Source organism: Moschus berezovskii, chromosome 3, assembly GCF_049115385.1.
Source record: "Moschus berezovskii isolate FMDL1 chromosome 3, NW_MosBer_1.0, whole genome shotgun sequence".
Taxonomy (NCBI): domain Eukaryota; kingdom Metazoa; phylum Chordata; class Mammalia; order Artiodactyla; family Moschidae; genus Moschus; species Moschus berezovskii.
The window spans coordinates 109,186,040-109,206,447 of NC_142462.1; the positions used below are offsets into that span (position 1 = coordinate 109,186,040).

General features: G+C 42.0%; 1 protein-coding gene across 2 annotated transcripts in view; it reads left to right on the forward strand.

The window, feature by feature from the left end:
- Positions 1-6,122: 6,122 nt before the first annotated feature.
- NUP205 (nucleoporin 205) overlaps positions 6,123-20,408 on the forward strand; it is an 86,816-nt gene continuing 72,530 nt past the window's right edge. The window contains exons 1-7 of one of the 2 annotated variants that reach the window (XM_055421320.2): positions 6,181-6,197; positions 9,567-9,623; positions 13,416-13,558; positions 14,796-14,967; positions 17,210-17,354; positions 17,740-17,899; positions 18,540-18,768. In XM_055421320.2, the coding sequence (XP_055277295.1) occupies positions 13,508-13,558; positions 14,796-14,967; positions 17,210-17,354; positions 17,740-17,899; positions 18,540-18,768 (757 nt within the window). In that variant the 5' untranslated portion in view covers positions 6,181-6,197; positions 9,567-9,623; positions 13,416-13,507. Of the gene's footprint in view, positions 6,198-9,566; positions 9,624-13,415; positions 13,559-14,795; positions 14,968-17,209; positions 17,355-17,739; positions 17,900-18,539; positions 18,769-20,408 lie in introns of both variants that reach the window. The other variant, XM_055421319.2, reaches the window with a different exon arrangement.

Consider the following 20,408-nt stretch of genomic DNA (forward strand, 5'->3'; position numbering starts at 1 on the left):
AGGATTTTAGGGAGAGGATGAAGCAGTCCCTCTGGTTACGGTGCAGAAGATAAAGTGGGCCTGAGTGAGACTGGCAACAGGAAGACCAGTTAGGAGGCGATGGGAATAACCCTGCCTTTGAAGGGAAGCTTTTACACAGAATCATTTGCTACATGGTGATTGTGACTCTCTTGGGGAAAATCTGGGGAAGATTTGTTTCCTCCTCCGCCAGTGTCCCATGGCTAATAGTTCTGCCATTGCAAACTTTCCACAGCTGGCTACTGACTGGGGTCAAACATGATGGTGAGTTTATCACACCTAGAGTCCTTACTGGCTGGATAATGAAAATCTCAGAACTTGAAACTCACCTCAATGTCTAAGGCTTGTCCAGAGGAATTGTTGCAGATCTGTAAATATGAAAACTTGGGCTTTGTCACTTTTTCACTGATTTGTTCCCTCTCCTAGCCCCATACGCTCTTGCGACCATGTAAAATTCTAGTATCTGTCCATTCAAGTGCCATTTTCTTCAGGTAATTTTCCCTAATTTTTATTTCCTGGACTCCAAATAAGAGTTAACTGTCCAGAAAAGATCCATACATCCTCATGTTCACTGCAATCTTATTTACAAAAGCCAAGATATAGAAGCAAACAAAATGTCCATTGATGGATAAATGGATAAAGAAAATGCTATATATTATATATATATAACGGGATATAATTTAGCTGTTAAAAAGAATGAAATCTTGGGACTTCCCCGGTGATCCAGTAGTTAGGACTTAGTGCTTTCACTGCCGTGGCCCAGATTCAGTCCCTGGTGGAGCAACTAAGGTCCTACAAACTGGGTGGCATGGTCAGAAACAATCCCCCTCCAAAAAAACAACAGAAAAAACCCCAAACCATATGAAACCAAGTTCATACATAACAAAGAAAAGATTGGTGGTTGCCAGAGGCAGAAATTGGAGGATGAGTGGAGGTGAAGACAATCCAAAGGTACAGATTTCCCAGTCATGAAGTAAATAAGCCATGGGGATTTAATTATAGCATGGTGACCATAGTTAATAATACTGTATTTCATATTTGAAAGTTGCTAAGAGAATGAATCTTAAAAGCTGTCATCACAGGGAAAAAAATCTGTAACATGGTGACCATGTTAACAAGGTTTATTATGAATGATCGTTTTGCAGTACATATAAGTGTAGCATTATGGTGCACACCTGAGATTAATAAGGTGTATGTAATTATACCTCATTTTTTAAAAAAGAAAAAAGAATGAACCTTTCTTATTTTAAGATTTCAAAGAATTTTGTGTGTACAGTTAAAACTCAATACATTGGAGCAAGGAAGGAAATGACAAATAACAGATCAGTTAGACTAGGGCACAGTCCTACCCCTCACCCCAGATAAATCACAAATTGTTCAATGACTGGGTGCTTTCATGTTTGTGATGTACTCCAACAACTTGGTTAAGTTCCTCCTAAGTAGATGAGATGGATGGATGGCATCACCGACTCAATGAACATGAGTTTGAGTAAGCTCTGGGAAGTTGGCGATGGGCAGGGAGGCCTGGCGTGCTGCAGTCCATGGGGTCGCAAAGAGTCAGACATGACTGAGCGACTGAACTTAACCGAAGTAGTTGTCTATACTGCCACTTACACTTATTTTGCCTTCTGTTCAGTTCAGTCGCTCAGTCGTGTCCGACTCTTTGTGACCCCATGAATCACAGCACGCCAGGCCTCCCTGTCCATCACCAACTCCCGGAGTTCACTCAAACTCATGTCCATCAAGTCGGTGATTCCATCCAGCCATCTCATTCTCTGTCGTCCCTTTCTCCTCCCACCCCCAATCCTTTCCAGCATCAGAGTCTTTTGCAGTGAGTCTTAGCAAAAGTTTATTTAAAAAACACTCACATAGCACTAAAGGTCAGGCACAGTCTAAGCACTTTACAAATAAGCCTCTTAACGACTCTACAATGTAGATGCTCATCTTATCACCCCTATCTAGAGATGAGAAAACTAAGCCAGTAAGGAGGGTTTCACAGCTAATATGTAAGAATTTGAACCCAGGAAACCCAGCTCTAGGTTCTGTACTCTTAGCTACAATTGCATGTATGTGTCCTCTCTCCCTGCCAGTATATCTTGGAAGCACCAGGTTCTGCAGATTGTTTTTTCCTCAGTTGTGACTGTAAGCTAGAGATGTGGCAGCAGAAGGGAACGCAAATATAAAAAGACATAGTTGTGCTCTCTGGGAGGAAATCAGTTGTTTATTGAACATAACAAACCACAAAACTGTGGCTTAAAACAGCAGCCTTTTACTTGCTCATGATTCCAAAATGTGGACTGGACTCACTCACCCGTTTGCAGTCAAGTGATGGTTCAACTAGAAGTAGAGGATCTGAGATGGCTTTACTCAAGTCTAGACTCTTAGCTGGTTTAGCTGGAATAGCTGGAGACTAGTTAGATTTCTCTCCTCCTGGTCTTTCTCAAGGAGGCTGGCTGGGATTTCCTTTCATGATGTCTCAGAGCAGCAGAAAAAAAGCAAAACTGGAAGCAGCAAGGCCTCTCAGATGCTAGACTTGGAACTCACTCAATGTTACTTACACTGTATTTTTTTTGGTCCAAGCGAATCATCAGTGTGGCAGATGATCACATAATGCCTTGAATTCAGGGTTGTGGGTGGTGATAACTTGGTGGGTGGTCGACAGAGGGATGGAGAAGGAAAGATAGACATTCTAGGCAGATAGTATAGTAGTTGCACAAGTACATGGTACAAGAAAGCATGTTGTACCTGAGTGATTAGAGTAAAAGGGGCACTTGAGGAAGAAAAAGGGTAGGGAGGTTGAAGAAGAGGATGGAACCAGATCAGGAAATGGCATGAGTGCCTTAAAAAGTTCCCAATGTTACCCTTAGGGACTAGGTCATTAAGAAGTTTTGTTTGTTTGTTTCTGAGAAATTTTGATTAGGGCCAGCATATGATTAGGGCTTCCTTTGTGGCTCAGCTGGTAAAGAATCTGCCCGCAATGCGGGAGACCTGGGTTTGATCCCTGGGTTGGGAAGATCCCCTGGAAAAGGGAAAGGCTACCCACTCCAGTATTCTGGCCTGGAGAATTCCATGGACTATATAGTCCATTGAATCACAACGAGTCGAACTCGACTGAGCGACTTTCACTTCAAGAACATGATGTGATTTGCGTATTTGAATATCACTTTGGGAGACATGGGAATGGGTGAGATGGAAATCAGGAAGACCAGTGAGAAGGCTATTGTGAAATAGCAGGTATAAGATGATGAGGCTTCATTCAGCAATGGCACCAGGAACAGAGAAGAGGCAAAGGGCTTCATAAATATTTACAAGGCAAGATGAATAGGATATGGCAATTGAAGGAAGAATATGGAATGATTCTCAAGTTTGTGACTTTGGCAACTGAGTAGATACAAGTGACTGAGTTTTATGAAACAAAGTGCTCATTTAAGCTTTGGATCAATTAATTTTGAGATGCCTGTATGACAATCAATAAAAGTGTGGGTGGACAAGTTGTGTATACAAATTTGAATTCTAGGAGAGAGGGCCGGGTTAAAGACATAAAATTCATCAGCAAGCAGATGGCTGTAAGAACCCATAGATTTCCCAGAAGTATGCAGAATGGTAGAATAGAGGCTGGTGGGGGGGTGGGGTACTTCCCTGATGGTTCAGAGTCTAAGACTCTGCACACCCAGTGCAGTGGGCCGAAGTTTGATCCCTGGTCAGGAAATTAGATTCCCACATGCTGCAACTAACAGTTGGCATGCCTCAACTAAAAAAAAAAAAAAAACCTGCATTCTGCAACTAATATCGGGCATAGCCAAATAGGTACATAAATAAACATTTTTTAAAAAAGAATCCAGGCTGGGAATGACCAAAAGGGAAGAAATACATTTAATAATGAGAAGAGAAAGAGCAGGCCATAAAGGAGATTTTAAAAGAACTATTAAAAAAAGAACTATAAAGACAGGAGGAAAACCAGGAGGAGTGGTACCCCACAAGTCAAGGGAGAAAAGAACTTCTATGGTATTTGGAAAAGTGCTTGTGAGATTTGACAGTTAATCACTGGTGACCATACTGAGAACAGTTTTAGGAGAGTTATAATGCCAATACCCCAATTGCTATGGATTGAGGAAACCTGTGAGAGCATGCCTGGACACGAGATGATGGGCGAGGGGGAGTTGCAGGAAGTTAAATAGTTAGAGTTCCTTCATTGAAAGTGAGTGTGATCTACCAAGAGGGAAATGTGTGGGATTAAAGAGTGTGAGGGGAAGGCTCATAATAGTTGTGCTGAGAAAGAAAATCTTTGAATGCTACTTATTGCCAAGTTTCTGCTCAAAATTCTTCTCACTTTCGTGATAAACTTCAGGAAAAATCCCTTTACCTTTTCATTTGCTCTTTCCCTTCTCTCCTTAAAATCACTTTTATTGCAATCTGGCATTTGTCTCTATTTGACATTGACTTTCAAAATAATTACCACTGACTTTTGTGTTCTACCTAATGTACACTGTGTCATTCCATATTATTCATTCTAAAGAATGAATGTTTGCTATTCTCAACAACATACTCTGTGATTTTGTCTAAATTATTAACTTCTTTTTCCAACAGTGAAATGGGAATATAAATTCTAATTTCTCCCAAACTCATTGAAATGTTGGAGGAGTTGAGAAAGTGAGGTTGTAAGGTACATAAAATATCTCTGAGATAAGTAGCTATAATTATATTTCCCTAGTAGGATTATTTCAGGGATTAAGTGAGATAATGTAACAACAACAACATTCTTAATAAATATTTCTAATAAATACCTGGCATTTTTTTAATTTAAAGCAAATTATTTTTAAAATTTATTTTTTATTGAAATGTAGTTGAGTTACAATGTTGTGTTAATTACTGCTGTATAGCAAAATGATTCATTTATGCACATATATACATACCTTCTTTTTAGTATATTTTATCACAGGATATTGAATATATTTCCCTGTGCTATACATAAGTGCCTTGTTGTTTGATAGCAAATTCTTAATAAATATCTGGCATGTGATAGCAAATGGTAAAGACTTGTATTTTAGTTTGAAAATTAGCAAACTAAAATTCAGCAAGTAAAAAAAGAAGGTCCAGCTATTATGGTGGTACTGCAGTTCAGTTCACTTCAGTTCAGTCGCTTAGTCGTGTCCGACTCTTTGCGACCCCATGAATCACAGCACGCCAGGCCTCCCTGTCCATCACCAACTCCCGGAGTTCACTCAAACTCCTGTTCATCGAGTCGGTGATGCCATCCAGCCATCTCATTCTCTGTCGTCCCCTTCTCCTCCCGCCCCCAATCCTTCCCAGCATCATTTTCTGCCATAAGGGTGGTGTCATCTGCATATCTGAGGTTATTGATATTTCTCCTGGCAATCTTGATTCCAGCTTGTGCTTCTTCCAGCCCAGCGTTCCTCATGATGTACTCTGCATATAAGTTAAATAATTGCATGCAACTATATTCACACAATATACTTGGTATATAGATGAAATGTAATGAAAATTTAGTTTGTAACCGGTCAAGTTGCTTTTTGATGTTTGTCACTGTACACCCCCACTCAACTCCCCAACGTAAGGGAGTGATGCAAGGAAGATTTAAAGTAGAATTATTTGAATTTACAGCTTTCATAATATCATAAGTTGGTGTCATTTCAATAACTAATCTTTTTCTGCTTCAGTTAACTGACTTTTTAAAAAACATTCTCTTTTTATTTTTCCTTTTGGGTGAGGCAGCAGCAGAGTTTCGTGGCACGCAGTATCTTCTTTCCCTGACCAGGGATCGAACTGTGCTCCCTACGGTGGAAGCACGGAGTCTCAATCACGGGACGTCAGGGAAGTCCCTAGCTAACAAACTGGAATCATTAGAAACAGAACTACAAGTCCCAGAATACACTGCACGATGGACGTCAACTCGAGGACCCCGAGTCTCCTAACTGGTTGCCCTCGCCTTTACTTGAATGGGAATAATCCCAGCGAAAATTGACGTCTGTGATTTAGAACAGATATTCGAGTATCCGTACGCCCGGGTCGGTCGAGAGTGCAATTCGAGAGGGACACCGTGGTACCTTTCTGGTCAGGCGTCGCCCCGGGCAGCCTCACCCTCTTCTGGGGCTTCCGTGCGGCAGGAGGGCTCCGTTATTGCGCCTCCAAGATGGCGACGCTGTTGGCGGTAAATTCGGGTAGGTGCGGCCAGGGCAGAATGCAAGCTGTGGGCAGGGTGCTGACCCGTCCTTTAGGGAGAGACCCAGGCAATGAGTTTTCTCGGAGTCCAGGACCCCGCTTGTGCATAAGTGAGCGCTTCTCCTTAGCTCGGGGACTAGAGTCCCGCCCCTCCCCAGTTTGAATGGCGCGCGTCGGCATTGCGGCTGTAGCCCTAGCATTGGGTCTTAAGGGTTGAGACAGGGAGGCTTGGTCCACTGGAACAGGACGGGCAGTTCTCATAACCAAGGCCTAGTATACTGCCTTCCATTCCCTATCCCAGTATGTGTCTGCAGTCCGAATTCCTGCAGGATTTGCAAGTCTCTGGCAACGGGGCCAGGAGACCAGAGCCACGAGCGCAGGCTTAAAATGAAAACTCTCACCTCAAAATAGTCGCTGAGGCTCCTCTAGGTTAGGTGGACGGGTGGGTGGATGGGTAGTTCTACAGACAGTGAGGTCCCTTGGTTATGAAGCCTGCAATCCGGAAGGTTGTCCAGAGTGCCGTGACTCCCGGCTTGGCTTTTGTGGCCCGTCCCTGGATGCTCCTGAACCCTTGGAACAGTAGACCTTCGGGGACGGGCAGAATCTAGAAGGGAGAGAAGAAAGTTTGAAGGAGTTGGATTGGGTTCTCTTGTTGATTCTCAGTCGGGCGAGTACCCCCACCCCCGCCCGTACCCCTGTCCCCACCTGGGCGTTTGAAAGAGTGGGTGCATTTTGATTGTCACAATTCCTGGAATGCACTGCTGGCGCCAGTGGGCGGTCCAAGGATGCCAGAAGTGCTGTGGCGCCCGGAACGTGCCTGGTAAATGAATTTCCTGCTTAGAATGCCTTGATTGAGCCGTGCAAAGCTTCATGGGTTAGTTAAGAGCGCATCTGTGTAGTAAATGCTTGTAGAGAGAGTATTTCACTCAAGAGGACCCTTTTTCTGGGCACCTTTTCTTTCCGTCTCTGTACAGTCTTTTCTCGTTGCTGATATATTCTTTTCATGGGCTTCCCTGGTGGCTCAGCTGATAAAGAATTTGCCTGCAATGCGGGAGACCTGCATTGCAGTGTGGGTTCGACCCCTGGGTTGGGAAGATCCTCTGGAGACGGGAACAACTACTCACTCCAGTATTCTGGCCTGGAGAATTCCATGGACTGTATAGTCCATGGGGTTGCAAAGAGTCGGACACGACTGAACGACTTTCACTTTTCACTTATTCTTTTCATGTGACTGGTATTTTTGAAAACTTGTATAAATCTGACTTTTGTAAATGTAACCCTTTCAGAACCACTATGATAAATTATTTTATAATAATGAATTATGTTTATTGAGCACCTCCTTTTTTCCAGGCACTAGACTGAGAGTTGTGCTTTCATTTAGTCCCTCTTACACCCTGGTGGCTCAGAGGATAAAGCGTCTGCCTCCAATGCGGGAGACCCGGGCTCGATCCCTGGGTCGGGAAGATCCCCTGGAGAAGGAAACGGTAACCCACTCCAGTATTCTTGCCTGGAGAATCCCATGGACGGAGAAGCCTGGTAGGCTACAGTCCACGGGGTCGCAAAGAGTCGGATACGACTGAACGACGGAACGGAACGATACAACTCTGGGGTAGTTGGTATTAAATACATCATTTTACAGATTTGGAGATAAGAGTCTTAGAGTGCTTAACTTCTTCAAGGTTATATAGCTAATGATTTAAAGCCAGCCTTTTTTTTTTTTCCCTTGAAGCCAGTTTTTGATACTTAAATTTCTACATGATCCTACTTGTCAAAGTGTTAGTCACTGAGTCATGGAATTCCTCTGTCCATGGAATTCTTCAGGCAAGAATACTGGAGTGGGTTCCCATTCCCTTCTCCAGGCGATCTTTCTGACCCAGGGATCAAATCTAGGTCTCCTGCATTAAAGGCAGATATTTTCCACCATCTGATCCCCCAGAGAAGCCCTACTTAAGCAAAACCTAATTCATTTCATTACATAGTATTTTCATGTATCTGAATGTTAGCAGCGAAATTACTTACTTAATATTGCTGTCCTGCCCTCCCACACAGATGTAAACTTAAAACAAGTTTTGCATGTTATATGTGTGGTTATATACTTTTCTTTAGTATATACTCATTGTAAGTTGCTATTCTTAAACATAAATCATTGAAGGAAAATGCTGTTGCCAACAGCTGCAAAGAGTATACATTGTGTAATAATGCCTTGTGGCAGGAGTGTTTAATTGGCCACGTAGAAAGGAAACATTTTTAAGAGCTGAGTCAGAAGAGAATTTTTTTTTTTGTATATATGTATACTTATTTATTTATTTGGCTGCACTGGGTCTTAGTTGTGGCATGAGAGATATTTAGTTGTGGCATGCATGATCTAGTTCCCTGACCAGACATTGAACCCAGCCCCCTGCATTGGGAGTGTGGAGTCTTGGCCACTGAACCACCAGGGAAGTCCCAGGAGAATATTAAAAATAAAAAAAAGATGTCCAGGAAAGTAACCCAAATGCCCATTGACAAGTTAATGGGTAAATAATGTGGTCTGTACATCTATAGTGGAATGTTATTCAGCTTTGAAAAGGAAATCCTGTCCTATGCTACAACATGAATGAACCTTGAAGACTTTCTGCTAAGTGAAGTAAGCCAGTAACAGAAAGACAAATACTGTATAATTCTACTTACATGATGGATTGAAAGTAGTCACACTCACAGAAGCAAAAACTGTCAGTTGCCAGAGGCTGAGGGGAGGGGGAAATGGGGCTTGTTTAACGGGTACAAAATTTCAGTTTTGCAAGATGAGAGTTCTGGAAATCTGTTATACAACAGTATGATTGCCCTTAATGCTACTGAAGTGAAGTCAATCAGTTGTGTCCGACTCTTTGCGACCCCGTAGATTGTAGCCCACCAGGCTCCTCCGTGTGTGGGATTCTTTCTCCAGGCAAGAACACTGGAGTGTGTTGCCATTTCTTTCTCCAGGGTATCTTCCCAACCCAGGGATCGAACTCAGGTCTCCTGCATTGCAAGCAGACGCTTTAACCTCTGAGCCACCAGGGAAGCCCTGCATACTTAAAAACATTTAAGATGGAAAATTCTATGCTATGTGCTTTCTATCATAGTTCAAGAAAAATCTTAAAACATCTTAGAATTGTAGAAAGGGAAAAAAGTAGATTGTAGAGTTCAAAGACTTATGCTTGAGTTTCGGCTGCATGATTTACTAGTATTGTGACCCATGTCAGCCTGGCTGAATAGACCAGCGGTTAACACTGACAATCCTTGGAGGGCTGTCTGGTCACCCCTTTCCTGTTCAAAGCATTGTCTATTTCAGATCTTTTCCACCCTTATCAAATCTTTAACCTCCAACTGATGCCTTCGTCTCCTAGTCACACAGAAAGAAGCCAAAAGGCATGAACTCTTTTCTCACCCTTAAACCTACAGAGGTAGGTACATCTACACTCTTGAGTCAGTTTCCCTGTGTCTTCCTGTCTAAGGTAGATCCTGCCCTTTACAGCCTTATCCCTGTTACTCCCTCCTCTTGTCGATTTGCCTCTGTGTCTTGTTCCTTTTCTTTCCACTAACTGCCCTCTTTCTTGATTTCATGCCTCATCCCAGTTATTGCCCTCTTGCCCCTCTTCACAGTCAAATCTTTCAAACATTCATAGTATTCACTGACTGTTTCCATACCTTCTCCTCCTCCACCCACTCTAGTCTCTTGTTATTTAGTCACTAAGTTGTATGAGACTCTTTGCGACCCCATGGACTGTAGCCCGCCAGGCTCCTCTGTCCATAGGGTCTCCCAGGCAAGAATACTGGAGTGGGTTGCCATTTCCTTCTCTAGGGGATCGTCCCAATGCAGGGATTGAACCCACATCTTGTGCCTTGGCAGGCAGATTCTTTCCTGCTGAGCCACCAGGGAAGCCTCTCTACTCTGTTCCCATCCTCTTAAACAGCTGTCAGCTTTCACATGCTTTTCCATTTCAGTAAGTCCAGCAGACATGTGAGATCTTTTTCTCACTTGATCTTCAAGCATAAAGCCAAAATCCTTAGCAGGAGCTAGTAAGCCCTGCATGGTGTGCCAGTTGCCCCACTTTCAAACCCTTCTTGGTACTCTGGCTCTCTTGGCGTTTTCAGCAGTTTGAGAATGCAGCATTTCCTCTTGCCTTGGGAACCCATTGCTGTCCTTTTTCCCTGGAGTGTTATGTCTGCCACCTTCCACTCCCCCTTTTATTCTTCGCATTTCAGCCTAATAACCATCGCTTGCTCAGTGCATCCTTGCCTTCCTTGATCTCTCTGGCGAGGTCACATTCCTCTGTTGTTTGATCTTTGCTCTGGGTGCTTCACTGACATTGCCCTTACCCCATATTGGAGATTGCCCTCAAATGTGACTGTGTGGGAAATGTGCTTCCTCACTACACTGCAAACTTATGCATACCTAGTCCATGATGAATGAGTGAATCGGTGGGATTTTGGATGCCTTCCCATAAAAGGAGGGAAGTAGAATTTTCTCTGGAATTCACTGAACTTATTTAAGTTATGTATACTGCAAAGAATCGTTCATCAGAGGTTCTATTAAGTATTATTTTTACAGTCTATTTTTGTTAGCTTTTTGTCAGATTTTAAACATACTTGTGGTAAGGTGACTTTCACATTTGCCTACAAGTCAGTTTTCTTTTTTTTTTTTTCTTAAATTATTTCTTTTAATTTAGCTGCATTGGGCCTTAGTTGCCAAATGTGAGACTGAGTTCCCTGGCCAAGGATTGAACCCGGGCCTCTTGCATTGGGAGCACTGAGCCGTTCCCACTGAACCACTAGGAAGTTCCTACAAGTCAGTTTTGATAGCTTTCCTTTATACCCTGTGCCAGTCAGGAACCAGTTCTGACTACCAATAGCTCTCGCCTTTCTGTTTTACTGCCCTCATCCTGCTTAAGGTTCCATCACCTCATGAGTAACTTACCTACTGATCATCCTTGGGTCCTGACACTTCATATTCTAGTTAGTCTGTCGATCACACCATTGTCCAGGTTTACTTTGTCTTCTGGGGCTTTCCAGGTGGCTCAGTGGTAAAGAATCTGCCTGCCAGTGCAGGAGATGCAGCTTCAGTCCCTGCGTTGGCAAGATCCCTTGGAGAAGGAAATGGCAACCCACTCCAGTATTCTTGCTTGGAGAATCCCATGGATAGAGGAGCCTGGCAGGCTATAGTCCACCAGGTCTCAAAGAATCGGACACAACTGAGTGACTGAGCATACATGCATTTTGTCATCTACTACTTGAAACTTGCCCGTTTACTAATGGGAAGCATTCCATCTTGGCCAGGAAGACAAGGTTCAAACCTGCCCTGTCCTCAGCAGCTGGAAAGAGCCAAGAAAATGATCTCTAGGGAAGTCAGGTAGCCACCATCCAACTGGCCCCTCGTAGGCAGTCACCAGGATCCAGGGTCGGGTCCTCATCTTGGCAGGCCTGGAGCTGTGATATTTGTTAGTTGTATCCAGAGTCGAGTAGATGCCAGTAATTGATTTTCTGTACTCACCTTCAGACAGATATGTAAACCAGTATGTCAATTAATTGATCTTCAGTGGGAAGTACATCTGCGTGGGTCCTCATTTCCTCAGGACATTTTATTCTGGAAAGTTTATATGACATGCTGTATTTTCCATCAGAAGATTGGCAAGTTTAGGGTCAAGATGGGAGAAGCAAATCCGGGAGTTGGGTGATTGTTCTCTATGTAAGGTCGAGACAGGTGATCCCCATTCGCTCACATCCCCATAGCAAAGACCTGGCACACAACTTTCTCCCTGCCCATCACATCAAGTTAGATGCTTCCTTTTGTATGTTCTCATAGGACTCTACTTCTTCATCATACCTTTCATTAGACTGTGAGTTGTGTTTTGAATTCTGCATTTAATGCCTGTCTTTCTCATCAATCTATAAGTTCCATAAGCCCAGGGATCCTGTCTGTTCTGCTTGCTCTATAGTCCCTGGCACACGGAAGGCCCTCAGTACAGTGAATGAATGCTCCAGCTTGACTGGTTTAGTCTATCCTCTTCTTGTACATTGGACTTCCCTTGTGGCTTAGCTGGTAAAGAGTCCACCTGCAATGCGGAAGACCTGGGTTCAATCCCTCGGTTGGGAAGATCTCCTGGAGAAGGGAATGCTACTCACTCCAGTATTCGGGCCTGGAGAATTCCATGGACTGTATAGTCCATAAGGTCACAGAGTTGGACATGACTGTGTGACTTTTACTTTCTTGCACATCCCTTTAAAAAAGTTTGCACAGTACTTTGCTGCCTTCTGACAACACTGTTCATTTGTAATGCATTTAGTTAGGTTACAGTTATCTCGCATGTCATTCTGACTGTCCTGGTGACTTCAGTGGGATTTGTGTTTTCTTAGATGTTGGTTAAACATGTTTGCAGCCCACTCTTTATGGTTTGAGCTATAGTTAGTGCATCAGTTGAGTGAGTTGGTTTTGGTTGGTTTCCCTTTCAGAGTGTTTATTAACAAATAGGGGTACCATGTCTGATTGTTTGCAAACAGAAACTTTGGGTTTCTGTGTCATTTTTTTAAAATCGTATTTAGTAGCACGTAGCAATAGCTCTGTAAGTATTACTTATTATTCTTAGTATCTTTACAAAGAAAAATGTGATCCTTTATTAAGTGAGTTTACAGAAGAATTTTGTATTTCTATGCTGTTTTTTTAACAGCTAGTGTCCCAGGCAAAGTAAAATACTTTTTTCCAGCTTCTAAGTTTTACAAACTCTGGTTCTTCCTCCCCCCATTCCTGCTTTTCCTCTGGATGATAGGGACAGAAGGAAAGGCAGTTAAATTTATTGAGTGATTGTGATATGCCAGACAACTGTGTTGTATGTTTTACTTAGTTTATTCTTAGTCCATTCAAGCTTGTGAAGCAGGTGATGTCCCTATTTTGTATATAAGGAAAATGAAATTCAAAGAGGTTAGTTTCTCACTGCCTGTCACATAACTAATAAAGTGACAAAACCAGGTTCCACTGATGCTTCAGTTTAAAGTCAGGATTTATTTTATATTAAGTTAGGTAAAATGATGTTTATGTTATTGCTTGTGAATTCTAATACTTTTATATTAATGTTTGCTTTGTGTATATAATTATATTTAAAAGTTTCTGTGAGTGTGACTGAAATGCGTAGATAATAACTTTGCCTTTTTTCCAAATGTATGTTCTACTTGATGCTGATTTTATTTATTTTTCCTTTAAGCCGCTAGTCTGTGGGGTCCTTACAAAGACATTTGGCAGACCGTGGGAAATGCTGTTTGGAGAAGACAACCTGAAGCGGTCCACCTCCTTGACATGATTTTGAAGAAACACAAACCTGACTTCATCTCATTGTTCAGAAACCCTGTAGGAGATTTTCTTTTTTTTGCTTCTTGAATTTGCTTTTTCCTTTAAAGATTGAAGGAGCAAGTAAATTCTTAATGCATTTAAATGCAATATGTTACTTGTTCTAGTCTATTGATTCAAGTTTTTTCTAAAGATGGAAATTTCCTAGGAGCAATTATTCTCTTCTTTCTGTTCTCCATGGAAGTTAACGTAACTTTTAATTCTAGCTAGCAGGTATCTTGATAGTATTTGAATATGATTTTGGGAGGTCTACATATTCTAGAAATAGAAGCCTTCTTGGAATTTCTGACTTGCAGTTAATCCATCTAAGCTTAGTAAGGTTGATTATTTTATTTATTTCCTGGTGTACTTGAACATTTAACTCTTCGTAACATTATATGAGTTGTGTTCGCTGAACAAGTTAATTCTTACATATCGTTAATCACTGCATCTTGACATACTTTTCAACTAGGAATATATTACTTTAATGGTGGGGGTTCCTATTTGGAAACTCCTTTCCCTGCTGTTTGACAGTTTACTTTATACACTAGCAAGGCCATCTAAGAGCTATTCATGGGTTTGTCTTCCCAGAAAGAGCCCTGACCTGGGAGCCAGTTGAACTGAGTTCCAGTCTTGGCTCTCCCACTGAAGAGTTGTGTGACCATAGGCAAGCCTGCTGACTTCTCTGGATATCAGTTTTTCCCCTTCTGCAAAAAGAGAAGGTGGATTAAATGACTATATGGCCTTTTTCAGTGTAGAAATACCTAAGATTTTATGGCCCATCAAGTAATTCTATACTATGTTATGTGTTCAATATTTGCAGGTAAACCTTTTTGCAAATAAGACCACAGTTTAAAACAACATACTAACAAGCTATCATTAGTCCTCCTATTTAATTCAGCAATTCATTTCCATTTGCTCTCTTCTACTTGAAGATTCATTGTTTTTATTCTTTTTAAAGATAAGATTGGAGAGTTTCTTAGACACTTGAAAAGTTGGATGCTGTTTTGTGTGATTTCTCAACCTTTCCGAGTTGAGCAGAAATAGTTATGGAGAAGGTAATCATAGTGTAAAAAGTTGAAAGTGATGTAAAATGTTACCTTATAAAGTTTTAACTGTAGATCATATGATAAGAAATTCTGTTTGTCTTGTTACCAGACTGCTTTGTGAATGAACTTCTGTAGGTAACAGTTTAACACCTTGTTTCCATGTGCCATTTTCATGAAGTGATCCTATTTGTTTATTTTTACTGTTGTAGCCAAAAAATGTTCAACAACATGAGAAGGTTCAGAAAGCCAGCACAGAGGGAGTTGCCATTCAGGGTCAACAGGGAACCCGACTTCTTCCCGAACAGCTCATTAAAGAGGCTTTTATCCTCAGTGACCTTTTTGATATTGGAGAACTGGCAGCTGTTGAACTTCTTTTGGCTGGTAGGTTGACACTTAACCTATGGTAAAGCAGTACATACACATAAAATTATTCACTTGTAATTTCAAATATTATACCATTTAGATTCCGCAGTAGTTTCTAAAGATGCAATTTAGTTGATATTCAAAATATTGCCTTTTGTTTATCTTTGACTAATGGGGAGGCTTTAGTTCAGTGGTCAGAGTTGTTTAGGGAAATTTAGCTGATTTAAGATAGACTTTTTCTCGGTCATTGATTCGCAAAGAATAGCTGACTGCATCTTAGATGTTTTTATAGCACAAAGCATTTCTTGTCATACAATGAGTAAGAAGGTAAGGTCACTGCTTTTTTGGCATTTCTTTTTGAGGGGGTAATTCAGACAATGAATAGGTAAAGAATATTCATGACTGAGTGAAGTTGCTCAATCGGGTCTGACTCTTTGCTACCCCATGGACTGTAGCTTGCCAGGCTCCTCCATCCATGGAATTCTCCAGGCATAATACTGGAGTGGGTTGCCATTTCATTCCCCAGGGGACCTTCCCGACCCAGGGATTGAACCCAGGTCTACCGCATTGAAGGCAGACTCTTTACCATCCGAGCTACAAGGGAAGTTCCTAGGTAAAGAATAAGATAATTTCAGTAATACTGTGTTCTAGGAAGGAAGTAAAACAAGGCAGTACGATAGAGATGGGGGCTGGTAGAGGGAACTGTGTAAGGAGTGTACTAAGGGAAGGCCTCTCTGAGATTGGAGCATTCTATCTGGAACCTTTATGATGACAGGATACCAGAGCTGTTGGGGAAGGGTGTTCCAGGGATTGCAGAGCTCGAGGTGAGAGCAAAGGCCTGCCAAAGGACACGAAGACCACAGTGGCTAGAGCGTCATGAATGAGGGCAGGAGTGAAAGAAGACAGGGACGTCACTGGAGTCAGATCGTAGTCTTGCAGGCTGTGAAGGTTGTTTGGATTTTATTCTAATTTCAGTGGGAAGTTGTTGGCAGGGGCTTTAAGCATAAGAGTTATAGAAGCATAAGAGTTATAGAATCTGGAAAAACTGAAATTATTTGTCCTGCTGCTATATAGAAAAAAGATTGAAAGTTCCATAAAATAAGTAGTTCATTTTAATCATAGCTGGGGAGCCGTGTGAAGAAGCCAGGTGAACATTTTAATTGAAAGACAGTCTAATATGTCTGAAGATAACCGTGCAGCTGCCAGAATAATATCTGCCTTTTGACCTAAGGTTGCATTAAAAGAAGTAAGATATTGAGAATGACTAAGGTCATGTTCCCATTCTGTGATGGAGATGTTAACTGGGCATGCTCCAGTTGTGAGTTTAATTCGAAACTTCATTTACCAAATATAGTTCCTGTGCATATTATGGGTCAGGCACCGTGTTAAGATTCCAGGGATATAAAGATGAATAAAACCTCAACTAGCTTATAAGTTATTATAAGTGAAATTATTACACTATACGTAAAGGAGCTGATAGTCTAATAACTGAGAAAGACATAGAAACCAGTAATTATGACCCATTAAGTGCATTAACGCAAAGTTTGGGGATGGCCCAGCGGGGAGATGTTTAAATTGGCCTCAGGTTGTTGTAGAGAAGTCCACAGAGATCACGAGGCTTACAGTGGCTGTTGAAAGGAATTAGGTATATGTCAGGTGGACTGGTGGGCACTCAAAAGACAAGGGACATCCAGACAGAAGAAATCACCTGTCAGAACTGAGAGGCAGCGAGATGAATTTGGGGAAGAGAAGGGAGGAGTGTAGGAGTGACTGAGCCAAGGGGAGAAGAAAACCATAGGAAATGAACCTGTAACAAGGTTGTTCAGAAAAGACAAAGTAGAATTTACTCAAAGGGGAGTAGTGCAAAAGAGCGAGTAAAAGTTGAAACATAAGAAAAGGTTATTTAATTTACTAGGGGAAGAATCTTAAAACTATTTGAAAGATTTTATGTCAAAGAGAATAAAACAATGGATAGGTGTTTGGAGTAGAGGACCCTTGCTGCTGCTGCTGCTGCTGCTGCTAAGTCGCTTCAGTCGTGTCCAACTCTGTGCGACCCCATAGACGGTAGCCCACCAGGCTCCCCCGTCCCTGGGACTCTCCAGGCAAGAACACTGGAGTGGGTTGCAAGAGGACCCTTAGGGCCCCTTAAACCCTGAGATTTCATAATTTCTTTGAACTGAGCATTGGTATCATGATTTTTGTCACAGCCTAAACACATACATGTTTACTTACTAAATGATTTCTCAACTTCCTTTTCCAGGAGAGCACCAACAGCCACATTTTCCTGGCCTCACCAGAGGATTAGTAGCTGTTCTTTTATACTGGGATGGAAAGCGATGCATTGCAAATTCCCTGAAAGCCTTGATACAGTCCCGACGAGGAAAGACTTGGACCCTTGAACTCAGGTCTGTTTGCATGCTAGGATTTCGGGGCTTAATTAGAAATTGCTTGAAGAATTATAATTTTAGAAACAAAACGTTCTCTTTGGTATGTATAATTGAAGTAAAGTGTATAAACATAAGTTGAGTAATAAACCCTTCCTTATTGTGCCAGGAATAACACAACAGTTTAAACCTACTTTATTTCATTTACAAATGAAATATTACTCAGTTATTTATGGTTAGAAGTTTACTGAAACACAGTGATCTGAAAAGAATGAAAAGAGCTAGGTTATAACTCATCCTGGTTGTTTCCAGTTATCCAGCATTACTGTCAAAAGAGTGTTTGCTATATCCATGTGATCAGGAAGTTTAAACACTATCGTTCATGTAACTTGATTTTTAATCACAGTCCGGAGCTGGTATCCATGACAACACGGTTTACTGATGAGCTGATGGAGCAAGGATTGACTTACAAAGTTCTTACTCTGGTGTCACAGATTGATGTTAACAATGAGTTTGAGAAACTGCAGCGTGAGAGAGGTTTGGGTAGTGAAAAACATCGGAAAGAGGTAAGTGTTCAATGCATCAGTTCATAGTTGTCTGTGTCAAATCTTGAAGGCAGAAAAGTCATGTCAACGAGAACATTCTTCTAATACATGTGTAGGAAATTAATAACATATTGAAGTGTGGTCAGTTCATGAAATTGACTTGCACTTGTTTCAGCCTCTTTCTAGTCACCATGTGCCATGCTAGCACTTTTTCTAGAAAAAGTGGCTTCCCTGGTGGCTCAGAGGTTAAAGCATCTGCCCTCAATGTGGGAGAACCCTGGGTTCAGTCCCTGGGTCGGGAAGATCCCCTGGAGAAGGAAATGGCAACCCACTCCAGTAGTCTTGCCTGGAGAATCCCATGGATGGAGGAGCCTGGTAGGCTACAGTCCACAGGGTCGCAAAGAGTCAGACACGACTGAGCGACTTCACTTCACTAGCACTTTTTCTAGAATGAGGCCTTTAAGAAATTGGTTATCCTGTAGAGGAAACTGGAGTTAGGATTTGTTCAGAATTGCAGAGTTGAGATTTTAGGGTCAATTACAGACTCAGATACGTTTATTTAGTTCACCTTTATAATAGATAGTTGACACTTTGGAATAAGATCAGGCTTCATAGTAATTCATTTATAATAATAATCATTCACCTTCACCTTTATTTCTAGGTTTCTGATCTCATCAAGGAGTGCAGGCAGTCTCTGGCAGAAAGCCTTTTTGCCTGGGCTTGCCAGTCACCTTTAGGCAAAGATGACACTCTCCTCCTTATTGGACATTTGGAAAGAGTGACAGTTGAGGCCAATGGCTCGTTGGACGCAGTGAACCTGGCTCTTCTTATGGCGCTTTTGTACTGCTTCGACAGCAGCTTTATAGAAGAAAGCACAGAGGAACGTGATGGTAGTGAACTTTATGTCCATTAATACATTTATTTAAAAAAATCAGATTTAATTGTGGAGATGACATTTAAGAAAGGTGACAGTCTAACAACTAAAATATAAATTGTGTAGTTTATTCCTTTGTGTGTAATTCATCCATATTTGAATATTTAGATACCACATTTTGAAAGTAATTTCAACCCCGTTAGATGTTTCTTTTATCGTTTGGGATTTTGAAGTGGGAAAATGGCTAAAGGATTTGCAGTGTGTGTTTGTGAATTATGCATGTATAACTTGCTTCTTTATTCACGTTTTAAACCTTTCATTCTAAGGGAGGATGACTATAATTTTTCGTAACATATCATCTTAGATGTTGTTTTCTGTGAAGTAGGTAGAATTTCTCTTGCTAACCTTGTCAGTGGGCTTCTCTGGTGGCTCAGCAGTAAAGAATCCATTTGGCAATGCCAGGAGATACACGTTCCATCCCTGAGTCGAGAAGATCCCCTGGGGAAGGAAATGGCAACCCACTCTCGTATTCTTGCCTGGGAAATCCCATGGATAGAGGAGCTTGGCAGGCTACAGTCCATGGTGTCACAAAAGAGTCAGACATGACTTAGCGACTGAACGACTTAAACAACAACCTTATAAACAGTTATTGCTTAGAATCTTAAAAATGATTCTCATAAAGGAAGATTATTGCTATTTAATGTCATGTGTGCATGCTAAGTCGCTTCAGTCATGTCTGACTCTTTGTGACCCTTGTGACTCCCAGGCTCCTCCCACCCTGGGATTCTCGAGGTAAGAATACTGGAGTGGGTTGCCATGCCCTCCAGGGGATCTTCCCAACCCAGGGATTGAACCTGCTTCTCTTATGTCTTCTGCCTTGGCAGGCAGGTTCTTTACCACTAGCGCCACTTGGCAAGCCCATTTAATGTCATAAATATTTATAATTATTCCAACAGTTATCCCCTGTCCGCTTTTGATTGTATCATCGCAGTCTGCTTTCATTAGATATATGAAGAGAACAGACAGTTCCCATTCATCTTTGGAGATCATCCTTAGCTGTTGCTGCTGCTAAGTCACTTCAGTCGTGTCCGTCTCTGTGCGACCCCATAGACGGAAGCCCACCAGGCTTCCCCCGTCCCTGGGATTCTCCAGGCAAGAACACTGGAGTGGGTTGCCATTTCCTTCTCCAATGTGTGAAAGTGAAAAGTGAAAGTGAAGTCGCTCAGTCGTGTCCGACCCTTAGCAACCCCACGGACTGCAGCCTACCAGGCTCCTCCATCCATGGGATTTTCTAGGCAAGAGTACTGGAGTGGCTTGCCATTGCCTTCTCCGTCCTTAGCTGTTAGGCAAGGCTTATTTAAAACACAGCTATCCCATACCTCCAGTCGAATTGTCGGATGAAACATCATGTCACATCACAAGCAGCACCTGTGCTTTGTTGTTTAGTCGCTCAATCATGTCCGACTCTTTGCAACCCCATGGACTGCAGCATGCTAGGCCTCCCTGTCCTTCACCATCTTCTGGAGCTTGCTCAGGGTCATGTCCATTGGCCTGTGCTACTCATATAGGAATGCTGCCAGTTAATGCATTGCTCAGATTTCCTGTATTGAATGAAATGAAGCACAGAATTAAGTGGATGTTGGCTGTGTTAATGGA